At 52.9% G+C, this 20288-nt stretch overlaps 2 protein-coding genes across 7 annotated transcripts; one reads left to right on the plus strand and one right to left on the minus strand.

Moving 5' to 3' along the window:
• Window positions 1-5610: 5610 nt before the first annotated feature.
• Window positions 5611-19915, plus strand: ZNF219 (zinc finger protein 219). 5 transcript variants are annotated; one of them, XM_004758561.3, is made up of 5 exons: window positions 5611-5781; window positions 16396-16487; window positions 16754-18161; window positions 18468-18599; window positions 18834-19915. In XM_004758561.3, the coding sequence occupies exons 2-5, from the start codon at window positions 16482-16484 to the stop codon at window positions 19433-19435; spliced, it is 2148 nt and encodes a 715-aa protein (XP_004758618.1). In that variant the 5' UTR covers window positions 5611-5781; window positions 16396-16481; the 3' UTR covers window positions 19436-19915. The 5 variants fall into 5 exon arrangements, with proteins under 5 accessions (XP_004758618.1, XP_004758619.1, XP_044923509.1 ...); XM_004758562.3 differs by lacking the exon at window positions 5611-5781 and adding an exon at window positions 11043-11214; XM_045067574.1 differs by lacking the exon at window positions 5611-5781 and adding an exon at window positions 11327-11709.
• On the minus strand, window positions 6555-9325 carry TMEM253 (transmembrane protein 253). Of its 2 annotated transcripts, XM_045067576.1 has the most exons (7): window positions 9105-9311; window positions 8845-8985; window positions 8389-8499; window positions 8241-8297; window positions 7818-7928; window positions 7560-7706; window positions 6555-7195 (listed from the first exon to the last, which is right to left on the minus strand). In XM_045067576.1, the coding sequence occupies exons 2-7, from the start codon at window positions 8950-8952 to the stop codon at window positions 7115-7117; spliced, it is 615 nt and encodes a 204-aa protein (XP_044923511.1). In that variant the 5' UTR covers window positions 8953-8985; window positions 9105-9311; the 3' UTR covers window positions 6555-7114. The 2 variants fall into 2 exon arrangements, with proteins under 2 accessions (XP_044923511.1, XP_044923510.1); XM_045067575.1 differs by having other exon boundaries at window positions 6555-7706; window positions 9105-9325.
• Window positions 19916-20288: the final 373 nt, after the last annotated feature.

Genomic DNA, 20288 nt, shown 5'->3' on the forward strand with positions numbered 1-20288 from the left:
ATAAAGAAGCAAAACAAATTAAATTATATCTTGGGGACTTAGAGGAAAACTTCAAACAAGAAAACTTTATTTAAAAAAAAAAAGAAAGAAAACTTATAAAGGCAAGGAAGAACAGCCAAGTTGTCAACAAAGACAACTCATTAACTTTGGGCAGAACATAGGAAAAGTTTCTGAAAAAAAATATGGGCGCCTGGGTGGCTCAGTTGGTTAGGTGGCTGCCTTCACAAAGCTCAGGTCATGATCCTAGGGGTCCTGGGATCAAGCCCCGCCTCCGGCTCCCTGATCAGTAGAGAGCCTACTTCTCCTTCCTGCTCTGCCTGCCGCTCTGCCCACTTGTGATCTCTCTCTATCTCTCTGTCAAATAAATAAATAAATCCTTATAAGAAAAAGTTTCTGAAAAAAATAAACCAAAGATTCAGAGGATAAGTAGACTCAATAATAAGATGCAATATAAAATACAAATGGTGGGCCCTTGGGTAGCTCAGTTGGTTAAGTATCTGCTTTGGGCTCAGGTCATGATCTCAGTGTCCTGGGATGGAGTCCCACATACCTTCTTTTCCCTCTCCTTCTGCCTGATGCACCCCGTTTTACATTTTTTTAAAAAAGATTTTTTTAAATTTATTTATTCGACTGGCAAAGATCACAAGTGGGCAGAGAGGCAGACAGAGAGAGAGGTGGAAGCAGGCTCCCTGCTGAGCAGAGAGCCTGATGCGGGGCTCGATCCCAGGACCCTGGGATCATGACCTGAGCCAAAGGCAGAGGCTTTAACCCACTGAGCCATCCAGGTGCTCCCCGTTTTCAAATCTTAAAAAAATATGTATACAAATGAAATAAAGCAGAAAAATATATACAAAGAAGGAAAAACAGAAGAAACAGAAGACAACTCTCATTAAGTAAATAGCATCTGAATTTTATTTATTTATTTAAAAAAGAGATTTTATTTACTTATTTGAAAGAAAGAGACACAGCAAAAGAGGGAACACAAGCAGGGGTAGTGAGAGAGGGAGCGGCAGACTTCCTGCTGAGCAGGGAGTTGGATACAGGGCTCCATCTCAGAACCCTGGGATTATGACCTGAGCTGAAGACAGATGCTTAAGGACTGAACCACCCAGGTACCCCAACATCTGAATTTTAAAGAGAAGTAATACACACAGGTTTAGTAGCAAGTTATTCCCAGCTTAGGCCCTAGGGAATTATACAAGGAGGCCCTCCCTCCGGAATTTAAAAAATATATATTTTATTTATTTATTTGAGAGAGAGGGAAAACATGCGAATGCGTGCAGGAGGAGTGGGGCAGGCAGAGGGAGAGGGAGAAATAGACCCCTCGCTGAGCAGGGAGCCTGATGCGGGGCTCAATCCCAGGATCCTGGGATCATGACTTCAGCTGAAGACAGATGCTTAGCTGAACCACCCAGGTGCCCCCAGGGAAAAGCTAGTTAAAATAAGCATCAAGGAAGGTGGTTTCTCCTCCTCTTCCTCTTCCCTCCTCCTCATCCTCCTCCTCTTCTGGGGTTAGGGGTAAGGGGTAATGTCCATAAAAAGGTGAATGTATGGAAAGTATGTGGGAGGGGCTAACAATTTAGGGACAGTTCTATAAATTTGCTTTGGCAACTAGGTTTTTAATACAGTATTGTAATGAAAACAAAAACAAAAACAAAAAAGTAAACGCCAATTAAAATGTTTTCTGCCTTCCCCTTTTGCGGAGTCCCTGCTCAGTCACCAGTAACCCAGATTCCCGGTACCCTGGAGACCCACCTCCCAGCAGTACAGTCCACAGATCTTACGGTGTTTATAGGATACACTGCCTCACTGGGAGCACACTGCCACTGTTCTGCTCAACCCATCAATCAAATATTGAACTTGAGGGCGCCTGGGTGGCTCATTCAGTTAATCATATAACTTGGGCTCAGGTCATGATCCCGGGGTCCTGGGATCCAGACCCGGATGGGACTTCCTGCTCAGGAGGGAGTCTGCTTCTCCCTCTGTGCAGGAACCCCTCCATTCATGCTCTCTCTCTCTCTCAAGTAAATGGATAAAATCTTAAAAAAAAAAAAACAAAACCAAATATCAAACTTGAAGAGCGGTGGACTGGGCCAGCCAAGATGAAGGCCGTGAACACAAAGCAACCCAAAATGGGCCTACACAAGAAAAAGGAATCCAGGACTCCACCAAGGTAATCTCTTCTCGCTGAGCTGAAGAACATTCCAGGCCTGGGTGGCACTGGCAGGGCGCTGCAGAGCATTTGTCAGGCCAAGCAGGCTCCGATTACTCCTGGGTGGTTGGGTTTACCAACGGTGAGTCAAGCCCGGGCATGCACAACAGACTGAGTCCTACGAGGGGGCCGCGGAGGGGCCGACGCCTCCCGCCTGCCCACCGCGGCCAGCTTCCGAGCCACGCCGCGTGTGCCTCGGTCCTGGTGCACCCACCGCAGGGGAGGCATTTGGGGCGCCGGCCGCAGCGCGCAGAGGTTCTCCCACTGAACCACGGCCACACGCCATTACTTTGCAGGAAGGCCCTTTGTGAGACCTCGACCCTGGCAGCCGAGAGGCCACGAGATGGCAGCAGAGGACACAGCCCAGGACAGAAACCCTGAGCCAATTGCAAAAGCAGATCTTTCCTTAGAGAGCGATGGTCAGTTGCCTATAATCTTGTATTCAAGGCCAGAATAAATGACTGAATTTCAAAGAAACGAGGGCAAAATTCGTCAACATGGAGAGTTTCCCAGCCGCCACAGAATTCAGCTGCACGTGAAGCCAGCCACCTATGAATCGGATATTTCCCCAGTGCTTAAAGCAAGGGATATGGGTCAAGGACTTGAAAAACTGACGTCAGCAGGAAACTTATCACAGTCACTTCTTTCTGTGAAGTTCCAATCGGCTGTAATTCAAGTAAAATATGAGTGACTTCCACAGAGGCTGCCAAACTGATGAAGGGACAGATAAGGGTGGTTGCTGGGAAGCGTTGGGGCAGAGCACGCTGCTTTCACGGAGTGGCCAGGGACGCTGGCGATAGGCAGGGGTGGGGGCAGATAATGAAGACCACAGGACGTCTCAGACAACCTTTGCTTTGCAACTAGGAGAGGATAATGCATAGGGAAGGGGCACTAGTGGCACTGGAACTTAATCTCTGATCTTGTGACTTGTCATCTAATCATCTAATGGTCCTTCCATTAAAAGTCCCACCCCACCCCAACACCCAGTTGTTACAACCTAAAATATCTCAAGACATCACCAAATAACCCCAAGTGGGCAAAATGCCCCCTCTCTAAGAATCAATGCTATAGAATGATATTGATTAAAAAGAAAAAAAGTTAAGAACGTAATGTTAAATCTCTCCAAAACTCTTGAATTTCAAGAGAGGCCTCAAAGGCCTACAAGAAGTCTTGCACACCCAAAACCTGAATTCCCATCATATGTTTGAATAAGGAAGAGACTATGATTGAAGGACAACAGGCTGGATCTGTTTAAGAAACAGATAGTTGGATAGTTTAAGAAAAATGTGTTCTCAACATTTTAAAATCAGAAGAGTTCTCATTTAAAATGTCAGAATTTCTGAGGCCCCTGAGTGGCTCAGTCAGTTAGGTGTCTGCCTTCAGCTCAGATTATGGTCTTGAGATCCTGGGACTGAGCCACATGGGACTCCCTGCTCAGCGGGGATGTCTCTTCTCCCTCTCCCTATTTCCTGCTGATCTCATGCTCCTTCTCTCTCTTGAACGAATAAAATCTTATTTTTAAAATAAACAAATAGGGACGTCTGGGTGGCTCAGTTGGTTGGGCAGCTGCCTTCGGCTCAGATCATGATCCCAGCATCCTGGGATTGAGTCCCGCATCAGGCTCCTTGCTCAGCGGGGAGCCTGCTTTTCCCTCTGCCTCTGCCTGCCATTCTGTCTGCCTGTGCTCACTCTCTTTCCCTCTCTCTCTCTGACAAATAAATAAAATCTTTAATATATATATATAAACAAATAAAATTTTAAAAAGTCAGAACTTCTGACTTGTCTAGGAAAATTGAAACTATGTCAATACCAGGCCCACAGTTCCACATGGCAATAATTGGATGTTGAGTGGGGGTAAAGTCTTGAAGTCGAATGTGCGTGATCTAGTTTCCCACAGTTCCCACCAATCTGTTACATCATTTACCCTACTCCTCATCTCTGCAGGCAATTTATTTTCAACCTCTGAAGTGCCTTATAGTTTCAAGGTATTTTCCCATGTGTGATTTTATTTTAGCCTTGGTACTCCAGTAAGGTAGAGAGAATAAATACTATGATTATAATCTCCATGTAAGCAAAATGTACTTCAGAGAGTCTGACTTCCTCAAACCTACAAAACAAAACCAGAATCTAAATTTCCCAACTCCTAGTCCTATTATTTTCTAGGGAAAAGTTTTTCTTTCTTTCTTTTTTTTTTTTTAAAGATTTTATTTATTTATTTGAGAGAGAGAGAGAGAGACCGCGCACACAAACATATGAGCAGGGGAGGGGCAGAGGAAGATGGAGAAGCGGACTCCCTACTGAGCAGGGAGCCTGATGCAAGGGTCAATCCTAGGACCCTGGGATCATGACTTGGGCCAAAAGCATACCCCCAACTGACTAAGACACCCAGGTGCCCCCGGAAAAGTTTCTATTAACAACTTCATTTAGTGGTTCAGGAAAAACTAAAGAGGTATATATGAGCATAACTGCTGGACAAGATGAGTTTCAACTGCCAAACTTCTCAAGAATCACCACAAATGGTTAACATTTTTTCTTTTAATATTTCTGCTTCCCTTCCTCTAGGCATTTGAAAAGAATGCCCTTGTAGCTGTCTCGCAGTTGGGTGTGGCTGTATGACTTGCTTTGACCAATGAAAGTGCTATGTGTCCTGTTGAGGCAAAAGCATGTAAGAGCTCATGAACAATTCATGCTTACTTCACACATGGGGTGGGGACTCTAAGCCTCTTGGTGACTTAGGTAGGATCTCAAAATGGTGGCGCTCCACCAGCTTGGGTTCCTGAATAACTTATAATGAACACAGTCCACTGCCGGACTACTCTAGACATGTACTGTGAGACCAGTCTTTGTGGTGTAAAGCCATTAAGATTTGGGCATTGTTAAGTGGTGTGGATGGCTCAGTAGGTACAGCATGTGACTCAATCTTGAGAGTTGTGGGTTCAATCACCATGTGGGTCACAGAGCTTACTTAATAGGGAAAAAAAAAAAAAAAAGATTAGGGCATTGTTACCAAAGCATAGCCTAACCTAACCCGACTGGTAAGGTTCATTTGTAGGGTCACTGAACTTCTCCAAGAACTAGAATACAATTCCTAGATTTCTGATCATATCATTAAGCTGTTGATTCTATCTAGAAGACGGAGTGAACTGTTTTTTTTACCCCCGTTTCCTCATCCGCCACCAACTTCCCACTTTGAAGAAAATTATTTTCTGAGTCTTGCACACATCAGCTCTGCATTATTCGGGCAGTTAGACTGGGAGGAGAAGGGGGAGGCCCAGATCTTGTTTTCTCCATTCAAGAGCCTAATTCCAGAACTGTCTCCACCCACTAGTACTCACACAACCTTGTCATAGGGCGACTATTACCACTCCCAAGGTGTCACAAACAGGAGCTCTGCCGCTGGCACCACTGCAATGTCAGGGCAAGGCAGCCAGGCCGCGCTCTTTCCTCACTGATGCCTGGGCTTGGCTAAGTCCGGAAAAGCAGCATTCTCTAGGGAAAGAAGCCTTCTCAAGTGGGAACAAAAATGAGTGTGAGGCGCACACCCATCCTGGGCCCTGTGTGAATTTGGGGTGAGTTCTCTTAGTACTCCAGCTGTGGTCAATTTCTAGTTTCTCTAGCGGCTAGTAAGCTGCCCGGCTGGTGCTACTGGGTCTCCCAGTTTCCCTGGGCTTTTCTAAAGCCCACTCGAGCTTGTCATCTTTGCACACGTGCAAAGGTCAGAAACAGTGGGGGTTGAGCCCAACCAGAGCTTCAGGACCAGACCGCAGCCGGGATCAAAGGTCCGCGGGGCAGCCGAGAGGCTGAGGCTGAGCCTGCGCAGTCCCGCTCCCGCCTTGGGAGAGAAAGGGTGGCGGCAACGCGGTCTCGTAACACCGGCGTGCTCGCAAGAGGCGGGAAAGTGTTAGCTCGGGTCGCCGCGTCCCTTCCTCTTCCTGCTCAATCCACCCGTCTGCCCTGCGAGCCTGTCCTCGTCCGGCACCTGGGCCCCGAGGGAGGGGGACGACAAGGGCCCCGGGCTTCTGACTCATCATCTCCAACCCCTTTCTCGCGCGCGCTCCAAGTCTCAGGACTTTGGATTTGGGCTCTGTGGGAGGGGGCGCAGCGACACCATTTGGGAAACCCAGCTCTGCCGAGGGCCAGCCCCAGCCCCTGCCGGTCCCCGAAGCTGCCAGAGGGAGGCCTGTGGACCCACAGTCAGCGATCAGCTGCCGTGGGTGGGGCGGCGGCGCCCCCGCGCGGGATAACCCGCCTGGCGCCTCCCCGCACGCGGGGCCAGTGGTCGCGTCCGAGGAAACGCTCGGCTAGGCCCCGACTTCCAGCGCCTCGCGTCACTCAGCAGATGTACAGCGCCCCCATCCCAGAGGGAAGGCTCTTTATTTCCCATCAGGCCACGGGGGCAGCGGGGTATCCCGGGACTTGTAGTCTTCGTTAGAGTAGAAAGGAACCGGCTCGAAGGGAGAAAACTAAAGCACCCGTGAACTGATTTCTGAGAATGGGCTTGTGCGGGACCCCGGGCTTGGATTTGGATGGGATTGTGAGAGGTGGAAAGAAGAGAAAGTAGTGAGACGAGGCAGATGTGAAGCTGTATGGGGAGGCGATGGGTATGGAGGGGAAAGATGGAAGGAAGTGGGTACAGCTGAAAATTGGTTTAAGGATGTCCTGCAGGAGGGCAGCTTTTCCCTTTCAGGGAAGGCTCCGGTTTAGGTATAGCTTCCTCTTGTGGGGAAGGGAAGAGCAAGGGGCCTAGTCTGGATGAAAACTGAAGGCACTCCACCGGACTTCATGTAGGTCTCAGAGGACTCCATCTAGCTTCCGAGTTTTGTGTGGTGGGGGGCAGGAGGGCCTGGACAACGCCCTTTGCCAGGTTAGTGGAGCAGGAGTTGCTTGCCTGCCCTTGCTAGCTTACTCATTTGTTGCATTTGCTGTGCTGGCCACGGTGGTACCATTCTCCAAAGCAGCAACTTCCTCCAACTCAGACAGACCCTAAAAGCCAGACAGTTGTGAGGGGAGCAAACTGTAAGGGTGAGAAAGGAGGAATCCCAGACAGAAACAACTTACTCCTTTTCTTCCATTTACTCTTGTTCCCATAGTTCTTCCAATATTTAGGCAGCTTCCTAATGCTCTCCCACATTTCTAATCTCAGCCATTTAGATACCCAGTTACCTCTTACTCAACACTGGGGAATAAATATCTAAAAACAGAAAACCAATCAGTTTCTGGCTATGACCCCTTCTCCCGCTCAGCCCCCACCAACCCTGTTTTCTCTTAAGTGCCACTGACCAGTATAGCCAGTAAAAAAATCAGCTGCTAGTGAACTGCTCCATACTTTCCTCCCTGCCCTGGATACCTCCTGCAGCTCCTGGTAGAGCAGACTCCGGTTCCTGCAGCATCCTGGCTTCCTCTGGCTCAGCAGGAAGAGTGAGTATGCCGAGACCAGCACTCCCCCTAGGGTGAAGGCCTCAGTGCCTAGCTCCACCGCCAGCAAGCCAGCCTGCTGCAGGTAGACAGGGATGAGGATGCTACAGGGAACCCAGCACCTGTTTACCCCTGCCCCTTTTCCTCTTCATCTCTTCATTCTCCTACCTTCTCCTTTATTCACCCATACCTGGGAGGGGGCAGCTGAGGCAGCCCCCAAGGCTGTCTTCATCACGTCGACCACCACAACGATGAAGCCCAAGATCAGACTGAAGATGTTGAGTATCATCATGGCCTGCACCTGCCAATGAACCAGCTCAACCCTGCCCAGCCTAGGGGACTGATTGCTGCTCCAAGCCCCACCTGCAGCAAAGCCCCCAAACAAAACTCAGCTCCTATTCCTCCACCTCCAAGCAGGACCATGAGCCCTCTAATTTCTTGCTTTCCCTCCTCAGTTTTTTAGGCCAGTCAGGGGCAGGGAGCTGACAGGATTGGTTAACATTTAGTCACTTCCTGGGCTGAGTGGCGTGTGTGTGTGTGTGTGTGTGTGTGTGTGTGTGTGTGTGTTGGGGTGTGTGTGGGAGAACAGTGCTGCATTCTCTTCCCCTCTCACCTTCCAGAGGCGGGGTGCTCTGCGCAGCTCAAGAGTGACAATCGCAGTGAGGAGACCCTGAATGGTGAGAAAGGCAAGTGTTGCACTCTGGCCCATTAAGGAGGGCCTCCAGGACCTTCCTTCCACCCTTCCTTGTGGTGTGTCTTACCAATGCTCCAGGCCCAAGTGGCAGTGCTGTGGCCATGTGACAGGCAGAGTTCAGGCAGGCAACAGAGATAGCAAAGGGCACCACAGCCACTGCCAGCCATAGCTGGCTCACCTGGAGGCCAGACATAGGGTAGTTGAAGGGGATCTAGAGATCAGCAATTGGGAGGAATGCCCGTTGGTGGGAAGTAGTCAGCCAAGGTCAAGTGAAAGAATGGGGTATTAACTTTTTCTGCCTCAAGTCTGTCCAAGTCTGGTTACTTACATATGTGTTTTCCCCACATAATGGAAGCTAATTGGGGATTAAGAGTCTTGCTTCATTATGCTATGTTTTTTCCACCCTCCTCCCACTCAGAGGCTAGCAGTTTCAGGCACGGGGTGGGTGCTCCCTAATTCAATAGAACTGAACTGGGTTACAACTGGACATGCTGAAGCTCTGGGTGGGACAGCCTGGCCTCACCGCTAGCACCAAGAGGTGCCCGCTCTGCCTGTGCTTTGCCCAGTGCTGTAGCTTTTCCAGACGAAGACTGGGTCTTTCCTGCTCCCGCTGAGCAGCTCTCTCCTCCATGGCTCCGCTGACTGGAGTTTGGTGCTTTCTAGGCTGGGAGAAAGGCATTATGGCACCTATCAGGAGATAGGATATGGAGCAACATCTCTTTCAGCTGTCCCTTTATCTGCTTCCAAAATCCGGGGAGTTGAGGCTCAGGGCCTCAGACCTACCTAGTCTGAAGGTGCTACTCCAAAAGGATGGGACCCAGCCGGGCCTGAAGCTCCTGGCAGGGTCCAGTAGCTCAGAGCAGACGACGACGAGGACGACAAACTTGTCTTGGCAGAGACAGGCTGTCGGGGCCGGGAGTGGTGGGGCAAAGGTCCCCAGAATGCCTAAGGATCCAGGGAGTGGCTATGGGCAGACCAGCCTCAGTTCATTCTATAAGACGCCCCACCCTACCTTACTCTGTCCCTCTTTCCCATTGCTGCCTTTTGTTCATTGCTGTTCCCATTTCCCATTGCTGCCCTCTCTGCCCATCCAGGGTCCTCTTCTGATTGCTCACCTCATCCCAGTGGACACTACCACTCTGGGTCCCAGTTTCCCCCATTTCCATCTAATTTTCTCCTTTTTTTGCTTCCTCCTCAAATTACCTGTAATATAGGGATATCCCATATTACTGTCTGAATTGGTCCCCTGTCATTACCACTTGCAGTGTTGTCTCAAGACCAGGCAAGGTTTAATTCCCCTGGTTTCCTGTCTCACTTTCTGGACGGTTTCTCCTCTCTTCTTCCTTTCTTAAAGGATTTACTCTGGATTGGACACTAAAGTAGATGGGGATCCCTACTTATAGCAGGGATTTTTTTAGTGTTACAGTGTTAATTTGCTGCTAGATATGTACAGAAAATAGTCCCCAAATGGCCAGTCTTGGGAAGGACACTACCATACCAAAGAACATTTTTGAGAGATACAGGTTGCCTTGCAGTCAGGCTGACCTGGACTAGGATCTCAGCTCTGTCACTTTCTCAGCTGTGTGACCTTGAATATTCTACCTATTTAAACCTCAGTTTGCCTAAACTGAGTGATATAAAGGGGGCTAATAATATGACTGTGAGTGGTTGTTGGCTCATGGTGGGCACTTAGTAGCCATCTCTGGTGGGATACGGTCACACTGATGTGCATGAGGCCCATATACTAAAGGCTTATTTAAATGAGCTGGGCTTGAATATATACCTTATGAATTAAAAATAGGAAAGGTGCAGAGCCTGAGATCTGGAGAAAACCAGACTTATGTTCAAATCCCAGATCTACTGGAATGACCTTGGGTAAGTTCCTTAATCTCTGTTTCCTTATCTATAAAGGGAAGTTAATAATACTGATCTCAATACAATACTCAAGGGGTTACCTTGAGTATTAAAAGAGAAAATGCAAAGAACTAGCTCAGCCCAGTACCTAACACCTACTTGCTCAATAATTGTTAGTAACTCTTATCATATTTATTACTGATGGTAGAAGACTGAGCCAGAAGACTCCTGGGAGTTAGTACTGACAGGCAGGGGTCTAGTGGTCCTTTGAAAGACACTTAGGTTCTACTCACTGCTGGGCCAACACTCATCTGATCACTGTGTCCACTCTTCTTTCCTGGGGAGTGCGAAACACATTTAAGGAGATCCGGAAAAGTTGTGGGTCTGTTCCTGCCTCGGCCCCCATGTGCATTAATTTTATTTGGTAAGCAGTGGCCTGACAGAATGTGAAGTTAGGCTTGCTTTGAGGATCCCTGAGCTGGTAGGACAGTGGAAAGAGACTCTTTAGCTTCATTTTCCTTACCTGTAAATGCAGACTGATTATATTTCAGAGTGTTATTGTAAGGATTCTATACTATTAAATATGTGAACAGGCATTCCGTCAATATTTATTAAACCTGAGTATACTACTTACAAATTTGTAGCCCCTGTCTAGATTACAAACTGCTCATAGGAAGGTTCTACAAGCCCCTCATCTGCTCATCCCCCACAGTGCTAAGCATAGTGCCTGGTACTCGGTAAGCAATCAGTAAATATTTGTTGTATTGAAGAGCCATTAAAGTGACTTAAGGAATGGGAAAGAGAATTCTAGAGGAAGGAGTGGGATTTGTTTATCAAGAACAGAAAGGACCGAAGAGTAACTTTAATAATGTTTCTTATACGGCAGACATTAACTATCTCTATAATCGCCCCTCCTCCTCCTCCCCAAAAAGAGAGACAGAAATTGTAAGGGAGAGGCTTTGAGATAAAACCCCAGGAAGAACTTCCCGAGTCTGTGCATGTTGGGGCAGAAAGAGCGGCAGAGCCAACTCCTTCCCTGGTATGTCCGGGTTTAGGGTGGGAGGGGCAGTCCAGCTTGGAGGCTGGGGGAAGGACGAGATGACCTTTCAAAATCTCTTCCAGTCTCCTGTTGGAATCGTCTGTGCGTCCCACCCCCGCTCCCTCCCTCCCTCCCTCCGACAGCGCCCCCCGTCTCCAAACTGCCCGTACCCCGCCCCTGGCGGCCGCCTCTCGCGGCTCCCGGGGTCCCCAGCTCCCTGTCCCCGGAGCCAGAGCCCCGCTCCCGCTCCCGCGCGGCTCCCAGCCCCGCCGCGCCGCCCCCCGCATGCTAATGGCCGGGCCGCCTCCCGCCGCACACAATGCGGGCCAGGGCCGGGGGCGGGGGACCGGGGAGGGGGCGGGGGCCGGGCCGGGGGCGGGGGGGCCGGGGCCCGGCGCATCTCCCCCGGCCCCACGTAACGCTGACGCCCGCGCCGCCGGCCCGCCGCCCGCCGCCGCCGCCGCCGCCCGCTCCGCCGCCGCCCGCCCGGGGCTCGTGAGTAGCCGCTCCCCCCACTCCCGGCCCCCCCCTCCGCCACCCGGCCCCCGCCCCCGGCCCCCTCCCCCCCACCCGGAGGGGGGGCCCGCTCCGCGCGCCCGGCTCGGAGCAGGTGCAGGGGGCGGGGGCGGGGGAGGGGCGCCGGCTCGGCCCCAAGCAAACTTCGCCCAGAGCTCCTGGGGGGGCGGGGTGGGGGCGGCGGCCTCGGAAGCCGGGATAGCTGGGGGGCCTCGAGGGAGGGGGGGGCCAGGTGGGGGAGCCGGGAAAGCGTACACCAAAGGGGAAAGGCCAACGGGGGGGTGGTGGTGCGGACGTCTTTGTAGGGGCCCGAAGGCAGGGCGCGAGGGGCCTGGGGGTGCAAGGCGGCCGAGCCGGGAGCCTGAGTGGATGAGCGCCCCCCGGCTCAGGTAGGGCTGATGGGAGAGGGGGAAGGGACCCAAACTCTCCCGGAGCGGGGATGGGGGAGGGGAGAGGATGGGGGGTGCTTCCCTCTCTGCGTCCCAAACAAAGTGTCACAAAGAGCTCGGCCGGCGGCAGCAGCGGCGGAGGCGGCTGCAACTCAGCTTTTGTTCTCCGGGCCGGGGTAGCTGAGCCTTGGCCTCCCAATCTCCCAACCCTGCCCCCCATCATCCTTCTAGCTTATCTTCCCCGGGAGGGGACTGGGGTGCTGCTGGAAGAATCTCTTCTGCAGGATCACAGGTCCTGCCCTACTTGCCAACCTACTTCTGGGAGGGAGATTTTCCCAGAGGCTCTCCTGCCTACCCCCACCCCCTAATCTGAGGACTGAGACTCATATGGGTGCTAAGACTCTGACCTTTCTAGGGTCAGCTCCAGTTAAGGGGACTTAGGGCTGGCGCCATGCCCCCTCCCCCAAATCAAGGTCCTCTAGAACTTTCAGAAGAGGGGTCAAGTTGGGACATGCCTGGGAAATAAGATTCACCATGGTGGGGTGGCAATAGGTCAGCAGGTGTACCTTCCTCTTGTCTCCTGCTGCACATTTGGAGTCAATGATTGAGGTGCCATGCCCCCAAATCAGGACAGTGAGGATGGAGGAAGGAGGCTTTACCAAGAACTCAGTGTAAAAGATGGGCGTGCTGTGATGTGGGGTCAGTTTAGAGGAACTCCCTGAGCAGTGAGGTTCAAAGGGCCATGGATAGGAGACCATGAAAGTGAGCTACTGGCATGTACTTGCGATAAAAGTGGTCTTGATTCTAGACCACCTAAGAAGCCCCTTTTCTTTCTTACCTCATCTTGTGCAGCGTTAATCATAATTGGTAGCAGACTCCAGAGGTGTGGGATTCTCTACAGGGGGAAGAGCATCAAATAATAGAAAAGACCAGTGACAGAGGCTTCATCACAACTATACCTCAGAAGTCCTGAATCCTTGCCTCTTACACTTTGACCCTAAAAACTTTTGAACCATGGGTTTGAGGTCCTTCAGGCAGCAAATGCTTCTGTGTACCTGTCCTTGTTTCTAAGTCTTCTCACCAACCCTTCCAGCCCTCCCTAAAGCAGTAAGGTTGATGGTCCACACGCCCTTCCCCACCAGCTTTCCTAGCACACAAAAATAATTGGCCTGTTGCTTTGGAACGATTTCCGATCCCTATCCCTGGCTCTGTATCCCTATAGAACCCAAACAAGGGCCAGATAACCCCTGATTCCCAGTGAGGGCGGAAAGTAGGTCAGTACTCCTGTCTGGCCAAATCTCGTGGATGGTGTTTAGGGCCTAACTATAGAAAACTCTGTGATTATTGCCCACAGGCAATACATGCATGCTGTGGGTTCCAAGCTGGTTCATAGCTCTTGGACCCTGTTAGTGCTCTTTTCTGTTGAAAACAAAACAAAACAAAACACTAGTGGGATCAGGTGCCTGGGGCCTCCTTTGGTATGGAGATGACTCAGGAGGTCTTGACTGGGCCTAGGAAGGTGTCCAGGTGGGTTTTGTTGATTTGAGGCTACCCTCTAGGGAAACTTAACCCTGTTTGGGAATTCAGCTTCAATTTAGGCCTTCTTGTATATCACTTTTTTCCATCCTGGAAAATGCTATGTGTAAAGTAGGTCTTCTGTTTTTGTTTTGTTTTGGTGGAGGAAGCTTTGTCCTGTTCGCACTCTACTTGCTTCATATATGAGGTCAGCCTCCCATGAGGTATTTTGCTTGCTGTGCTACAGGCAGTTTTAGGGGCCCTAGAATCTTCTCAGAATCAGAATATGTGCCCATAGGTTAGTCAGCTATGACCATGCAGTATTCCCAGCCTCCCCCCCTCCTCCCCCACCATCTGCTTCCTCTGAATATACCAGATTGGCTGTACACCAGGATGTTCCGGGAATCCCCAGGAGAGCAACAGAATGTGATGGACCCAAATACGATGCCTCAGTAACTCATTCCAGGATGTACAAACTGTAACTGTCAGGACACTCCTTATAGCTAATTAAAATTCTTCTAGTTACATCTATTTTCTATTACACTTATCTATTTTCAGTGACATCTAAAAGGCCAAAATAATTCCTCTGGTACCACTGTCCCCCATCCCCCTCCATAGTTCCCAGATAGGAATTTTTAAAAATCCTCTAGCTTTTTTCAGTGCTTTATCTGTGGTGCTAAAATGGCAAATGTGGCCCCTCTAGCACTTCCTAGCTCTTCCTATGGTACGGAGCCAAGGTGGCCAAAGTGGCTCCTCTGGTAGCCCACTGCACTCTCCATGGTACTGAAGGGATGACCATTTGTTTTTAAAATCTCTCTGGGGTCCAGAAGAGTCCTGTGACTCAGAACTACAAATTTTTGAGCTGGATGGGACCATTAATATAAATTAGTCCAACTTTCTTATTTTACAGATGAGTAAACTGGGAGGTTAAGTGATTTACTGAAGGTTGCAGGGCTATTAATAGTCAGACTGGGCCCACAATAGCCTTGCACTCCTCAGTCCTACTCTTTAAATCACCTTTTGTGACACTATGCATGGAGCCTAGCTGGGCTCTTGGTCCCAGGAAAGGGGTTTGTTTGGAGGATCCAGAAGATGATGGTGGATGCCCTAATTTGGAGCTACAGAAATACAAATGTTAAATGTGGTGGTGGAGGTTGTTTAATGACCCTTGGATGAGGACACTTTGTCAGTCAACCTCCTGTTAATAAAATTCCCTTAACCCAGATTTCACATGTAACAGGTACCTGCCCCTTTATGGATTCTTATCACATTCACATTCATTAAATGTCAAAAATTAAAGAAGGTTTGGACCTCCAGAGCCTTTTCTCTTTGCTGATAAGCAGGGCTGACTCCTGGCCCAGTTCTCTTCTGTTAAAGATCCTTAAGCAAAGTAACGCTTGAGTCCTTTTCTTTCTCAGTAACCCATTTCAGTTTCACAATGCCTATTGTATGGAAGTTCTTTATATCTCAAATATTCTTTCTATCTCAGGCAAAAAAATAGGTTAGGCCCACATTCATCCAGGCTCAACTGGAGACAATTCTGTATGTAAGCAGGAAGGTAGGCTGGCTGACTTCTGCTCATCTTCCCCAGGCCTGTTTCCATGAATGTTAATTCTGGGGTTGCCTCTAAGTCCTAATGCTAACTAACCTCTGCAGCTTAGAATCAGGAGAGCACCCCCCCCCCCCCCAGCTTCTTCTTAGTGCTCTTCTCCTTCCTCAGAACTGGAGCTCTGCACATCCCAGGCCCAGGGAATTTCAGCCTGGAGAATTTTAACCCTTTCCTGCTCAGAGCATGTGCTGAGCCCCTATCTGTGCAGATGGCCCAGCCCCGCCCCCCGTCCCTCACTCCAGCCTCTTGAGCTCAGAGCCAGTGTAATCCTCCTCTTGTGTGAGGGAGCCTCTCCCCTGCAGAGAGAAGGAAAGCCTGCCTCGGAACAGCCCTGGACAAAGGGGCTGAGATGCCCCGTCAAACTGCAGGCTCCAAGGTTTGAAACACGGGGATGAATCCTATCTGTTATTTGTAGTTTTTAACCCCTTCCCCAGGCCAGCAGGCCCCTTAACTTCCACTCCTCCCCCAACTCTCTCTTCATTCCCTCTCCCTCTGGCTCTCTCCCCCTTCATGCCCCTCCCCCTCTGTCTGTCTCCAGACTCTCTGCTGCTGGGAGGTGTTTCTCTCCCATGCATGAATGAGTCTCTGTAATGAATGGAAATGAATGGATCAGGAATCCAGGCGGAGGGAGGGAGAACGAGGGGGAAAAGACAGAAAGACAGGATAAGGCCAGAAGGAAGGACTGTGGAGTGTGGAAGGATGTTTGGCTTATCGGTCAGTTAGGGGTCTGAGAGCAACTGGTTTCACTTGGATAACTGGGGGGGCATGGCAGGCCCACCCGGTTTGCTCATCAAGCTGCATAGCCTGACTTAAATGGGAGAGGGGTATACTGTGATGGTTTCTACCACCAGGGGGTGGTGATGGTGGTGCTGATGGTGGTGATGGTAAAGATGGTAGTGGTCGTTTGGGACTAGGAGTTTAAAATTACTACTTTGGGGGAAGACATCCTGGTTGTTAGGGAGCCTGTGGGCTGGGCAAATCAAGGAGTAAAAATTTTGAAGAGAGCAGCCCCTTCCTGTCTCAGGGTGCAAGGAAGGGTAATGGATAGGTTGCAAGAGTATGGCTGCTAAGGGTATGGGGGTGGGGGTGCCTCTTTCCACTGCTGAAAACCAGGACTCATCTTTCCCTCCAAACCTGTCTCTCTTGCTTTAGCTCTTCAGCACCTGTTGCCTTCACTAGCAGCTCTTCCTCCTCCTCTTCCCTGAACTCCCCAGAACCAAAGAATGTGAAGGGGGTCCATGGAGGTGAGTGAAGAAGCTCTGGCCTGAACCTGCAAGTACTTCCGATTATACTCCTTCCCTGCCCTACCTCTCTTAGAAGTTTTGTCTGTGGCCCCAACAGCTCAATTCCCATTCATGTCCCACTTCCCTCAGGGTGAGTGGGTAGGGCACTCGGTATTCCTGATTCAGGCCCCAACCCACCTTCCCTCGAGTTCTGGCCTAACACGCCCTTGCTTTTCCCACAGCTGTCCCTTCTCAACCCCTTGCTCTACTCAGGTCTTTCTCCACAGGGCTCACGTCCCCGCGTTCCGGGCGGCCATTTAGCGCCCTCACCGCCCGCCTTCGACGGCGAACTGGATCTGCAGCGCTACTCCAACGGGCCAGGCGTGAGCGCCGGGTCTCCAGGGATGGGAGCAGTGGGCTGGTCCGAGAGTCGCGCAGGGGAAAGACGCTTCCCTTGCCCTGTATGCGGGAAGCGCTTCCGCTTCAACTCTATCTTGGCTTTGCACCTGCGGGCGCACCCAGGCGCCCAGGCCTTCCAGTGCCCGCACTGCGGCCACCGCGCTGCGCAGCGGGCTCTGCTGCGCTCGCATCTGCGCACGCACCAGCCCGAGCGTCCGCGTAGTCCCGCCGCACGCCTGTTGCTGGAGCTGGAGGAGCGCGCGCTACTGCGCGAGGCCCGGCTGGGGAGAGCCCGAAGTTCTGGGGGCATGCAGTCCACCCCTGCCACTGAGGGCCTGGCGCGGTCCCAGGCTCCTTCGTCGTCCGCCTTCCGTTGCCCCTTCTGCAAAGGCAAATTTCGCACCGCGGCGGAGCGCGAACGCCACCTGCACATCCTGCACAGGCCCTGGAAGTGCGGCCTGTGCAGTTTTGGTTCCAGCCAGGAGGAGGAGCTGCTGCATCACAGCCTGACGGCCCACGGAGCTCCTGAGCGGCCCCTGGCGGCCAGCTCGGCTGCACCCCAGCCTCAGCCTCCGCCCCAACCTGAACCCAGATCAGTCCCAGAATCTGAGCCGGAGCCTGAACGTGAGGCAGCGCCTGCCCCCGCTCCCGCCGCTCCCGAGGAGCCCCCAGCGCCCCCGGAGTTCCGCTGTCAAGTGTGTGGCCAGAGCTTTACGCAGTCCTGGTTTCTGAAGGGCCACATGCGCAAGCACAAGGCCTCCTTCGATCATGCGTGTCCCGTGTGTGGCCGCTGCTTCAAGGAGCCCTGGTTCCTTAAGAACCACATGAAGGTGCATGCCAGCAAGCTGGGGCCGCTGCGCGCCCCGGGGGCTGGTTCCGGGGCTGCCCGGGCTCCCCAGCCTCCTGACCTGGGCCTGCTGACCTATGAGCCGCTGGGCCCCGCGCTCCTCTTGGCCCCGGCTCCCACTCCCGCCGAGCGCCGTGAGCCTCCGAGCCTCCTGGGCTACCTGAGCCTGCGAGCTGGCGAGGCCCGGCCTAATGGTGAGGGCGCCGAGCCTGGGGCTGGCCGCGGCTTCGGAAGCTTCCGCCCACTGCCCTCTGCTCTTCCGGCCCGGGCTCGCCGGCATCGCGCGGAAGAGCCAGAGGAGGAAGAGGAGGTGGTGGAGGCAGAGGAGGAGACTTGGGCCCGCAGCAGGGCGTTGGGCCCTCTGGCTTCACTGCACCCGCGCCCAGGCGAGGGGCCAGGGCACTCTGCGTCTGCTGCGGGGACCCAAGCAAGGTCCACCGCCACGCAGGGTATGTAGGGGTCTTTTCCCTCCAAGATTTCCACATCCGGGGCCCATTCTGACGCCACCACCGCCCTCCTTACCCTCCTCTTTAAAAGGGACCTCTTACTCTCGATTTCGTTTTCACTCCTGGAGGCCACTTTTCGAGGGGCATAGCACAACTCACAACAAATCCAACTCCTCAGCTTCCCTCAAATAGACTGTTTCCTTCTGGGGTCCCAGGGGAAGCAATCCTAAGGGGTGGGTGTGGGACGCGTGGCCCTGATAGGGATAGGGCAAAGGGCCTTTCTGACTTCCCTTAACGTGTGTGTTGCAGAAGAGAATGGGCTGTTGGTTGGAGGGACCCGGCCTGAAGGGGGCCGGGGAGCCACAGGAAAGGATTGCCCCTTCTGTGGAAAATCTTTCCGCTCAGCGCATCACCTTAAAGTGCACCTTCGAGTGCACACAGGTGAGGGGGGCAGCCTCTGTGGTCGGGAGGGAACTGAGGGGCAGGAACAGAGAGCGCTGCCTGAAACGCAGCCTGCAGTATGGCCAGTTGAGGTGGTTGGGGGAATGCTGCTCTGTTAAATGAGAGGCGGTGGGGTATGTTTTTCTGGTCCAGAAGGGCCTGTACAAAGAGAGAAATGCGGGTGGGGCCGGCGGTGATCGTGCTTCTGTGACCCTGTCGCACCCCTTTCACCAGGCGAGCGCCCCTACAAATGTCCGCACTGCGACTACGCGGGCACCCAATCCGGCTCGCTGAAGTATCACCTGCAGCGCCACCACCGAGAGCAGAGGAGTGGGGCGGGCCCCGGACCACCCCCAGAGCCGCCGCCCCCTTCCCAGCGGAGTGCGGCACAGCAGTCGGGAGCCAAGGCGGCTCCGCAGCCTGCGACCTGGGTGGAGGGCGCGGCGAACCCCCGGCCTCCTTCGAGCGCGGCGCCGGGGTCCCGTCGGAAGCCCGCCAGTCCCGGGAGGACCCTGCGCAACGGGCGAGGCGGTGAGGCCGAACCCCTGGACCTGTCCCTGCGGGCGGGGCCGGGAGGCGAGGCTGGGCCGGGGGGTGCCCTCCACCGATGCCTCTTCTGCCCCTTCGCCACGGGAGCCCCTGAGCTCATGGCCTTGCACCTGCAAGTGCACCACAGCCGCAGGGCTCGGGGCCGCAGGCCGCCCCAGGCCGACGCGTCCCCGCCTTACGCCCCTGCACAATCCGGAGAGACCCCTCCCAGTCCTCCTCAGGAAGGGGAGGAGGGCCCCGGGCTGCAGAGAGCAGGAGAGGCGGGGCTAGGAGGACAAGAACGGTAGGGAGCCCTCTTAGGGGCGGTTAGCTTAGTGAGCTCACCCCGCGGGAGCGGGGGAGTGCTAGAGGTAGTTGGGTAGAGCAGCCAGCAGGGGGCAGCGTGGGACCCATATCCCAGCCCCAGGCGGACCAGAGGTGGAGGGGGTGGAGGGCGTAGGAGGGTGGGCGGGCGCTACCCACCCAGCCCAGGGGAGAGTCACAGTGCCTTAGAAGTGGCAGGGGTGAGGATCAAAGAACGGGGTCCCAGGGCTGGCAGAGGGTTGTGTCCCTGTTGAGGAGCCGCTCTGCCAGTCTTTGCTGGTCCATAGGCGTGAGAGTTTATTTTTGTACAATGGGTGGGGGTGGGGGGCACTGTACCCTTCTAGCCCCTTCAGGGGCCCTGTAGACGTCGCTATTTTTGGTACGATTCCTGTCATCCCTGTCGCAGAGTTGTGTCCCCAATAAACAGGTGTCTTGAGGCACAGGGCGCTGTGTCTGTCTGCCTATGTCCTGTCCTACTTGGGCCATTTTGTCCGGAAATACTTCTTGGGGCACTTAAGTGCTCACCCAGAGAGCTTAATAAGGAATGAGAAATCTTGGGCTTCACCCCCAGACTTCGGCTTCAGTAGCTCTGGGGGTGGGGCCCAGGAATTAGCATTTAGCAAGTAGCCTAGGGGATTCTCATGCCCTATGGTCTGAGGACCTCATTTTGAGAACTGCTGGATCCCAGCTTAAGGATGACCCCTCAGCCTCAAGAACTGGGTGCAGTGGGAGAGGTGGAACTTCGCAGAGTGCATTGAGCCTCCAAGAGCCACTGCGGGAGGGGCATTTTCCCACACCCACGCCCAGTTTGGGGCCAGGAACAACCCAGGGTCTGCG

The sequence above is a fragment of the Mustela putorius genome, unplaced genomic scaffold (genome assembly GCF_011764305.1).
Source record: "Mustela putorius furo isolate JIRA1106 unplaced genomic scaffold, ASM1176430v1.1 tig00003896_pilon_pilon_pilon, whole genome shotgun sequence".
Lineage (NCBI taxonomy): Eukaryota > Metazoa > Chordata > Mammalia > Carnivora > Mustelidae > Mustela > Mustela putorius.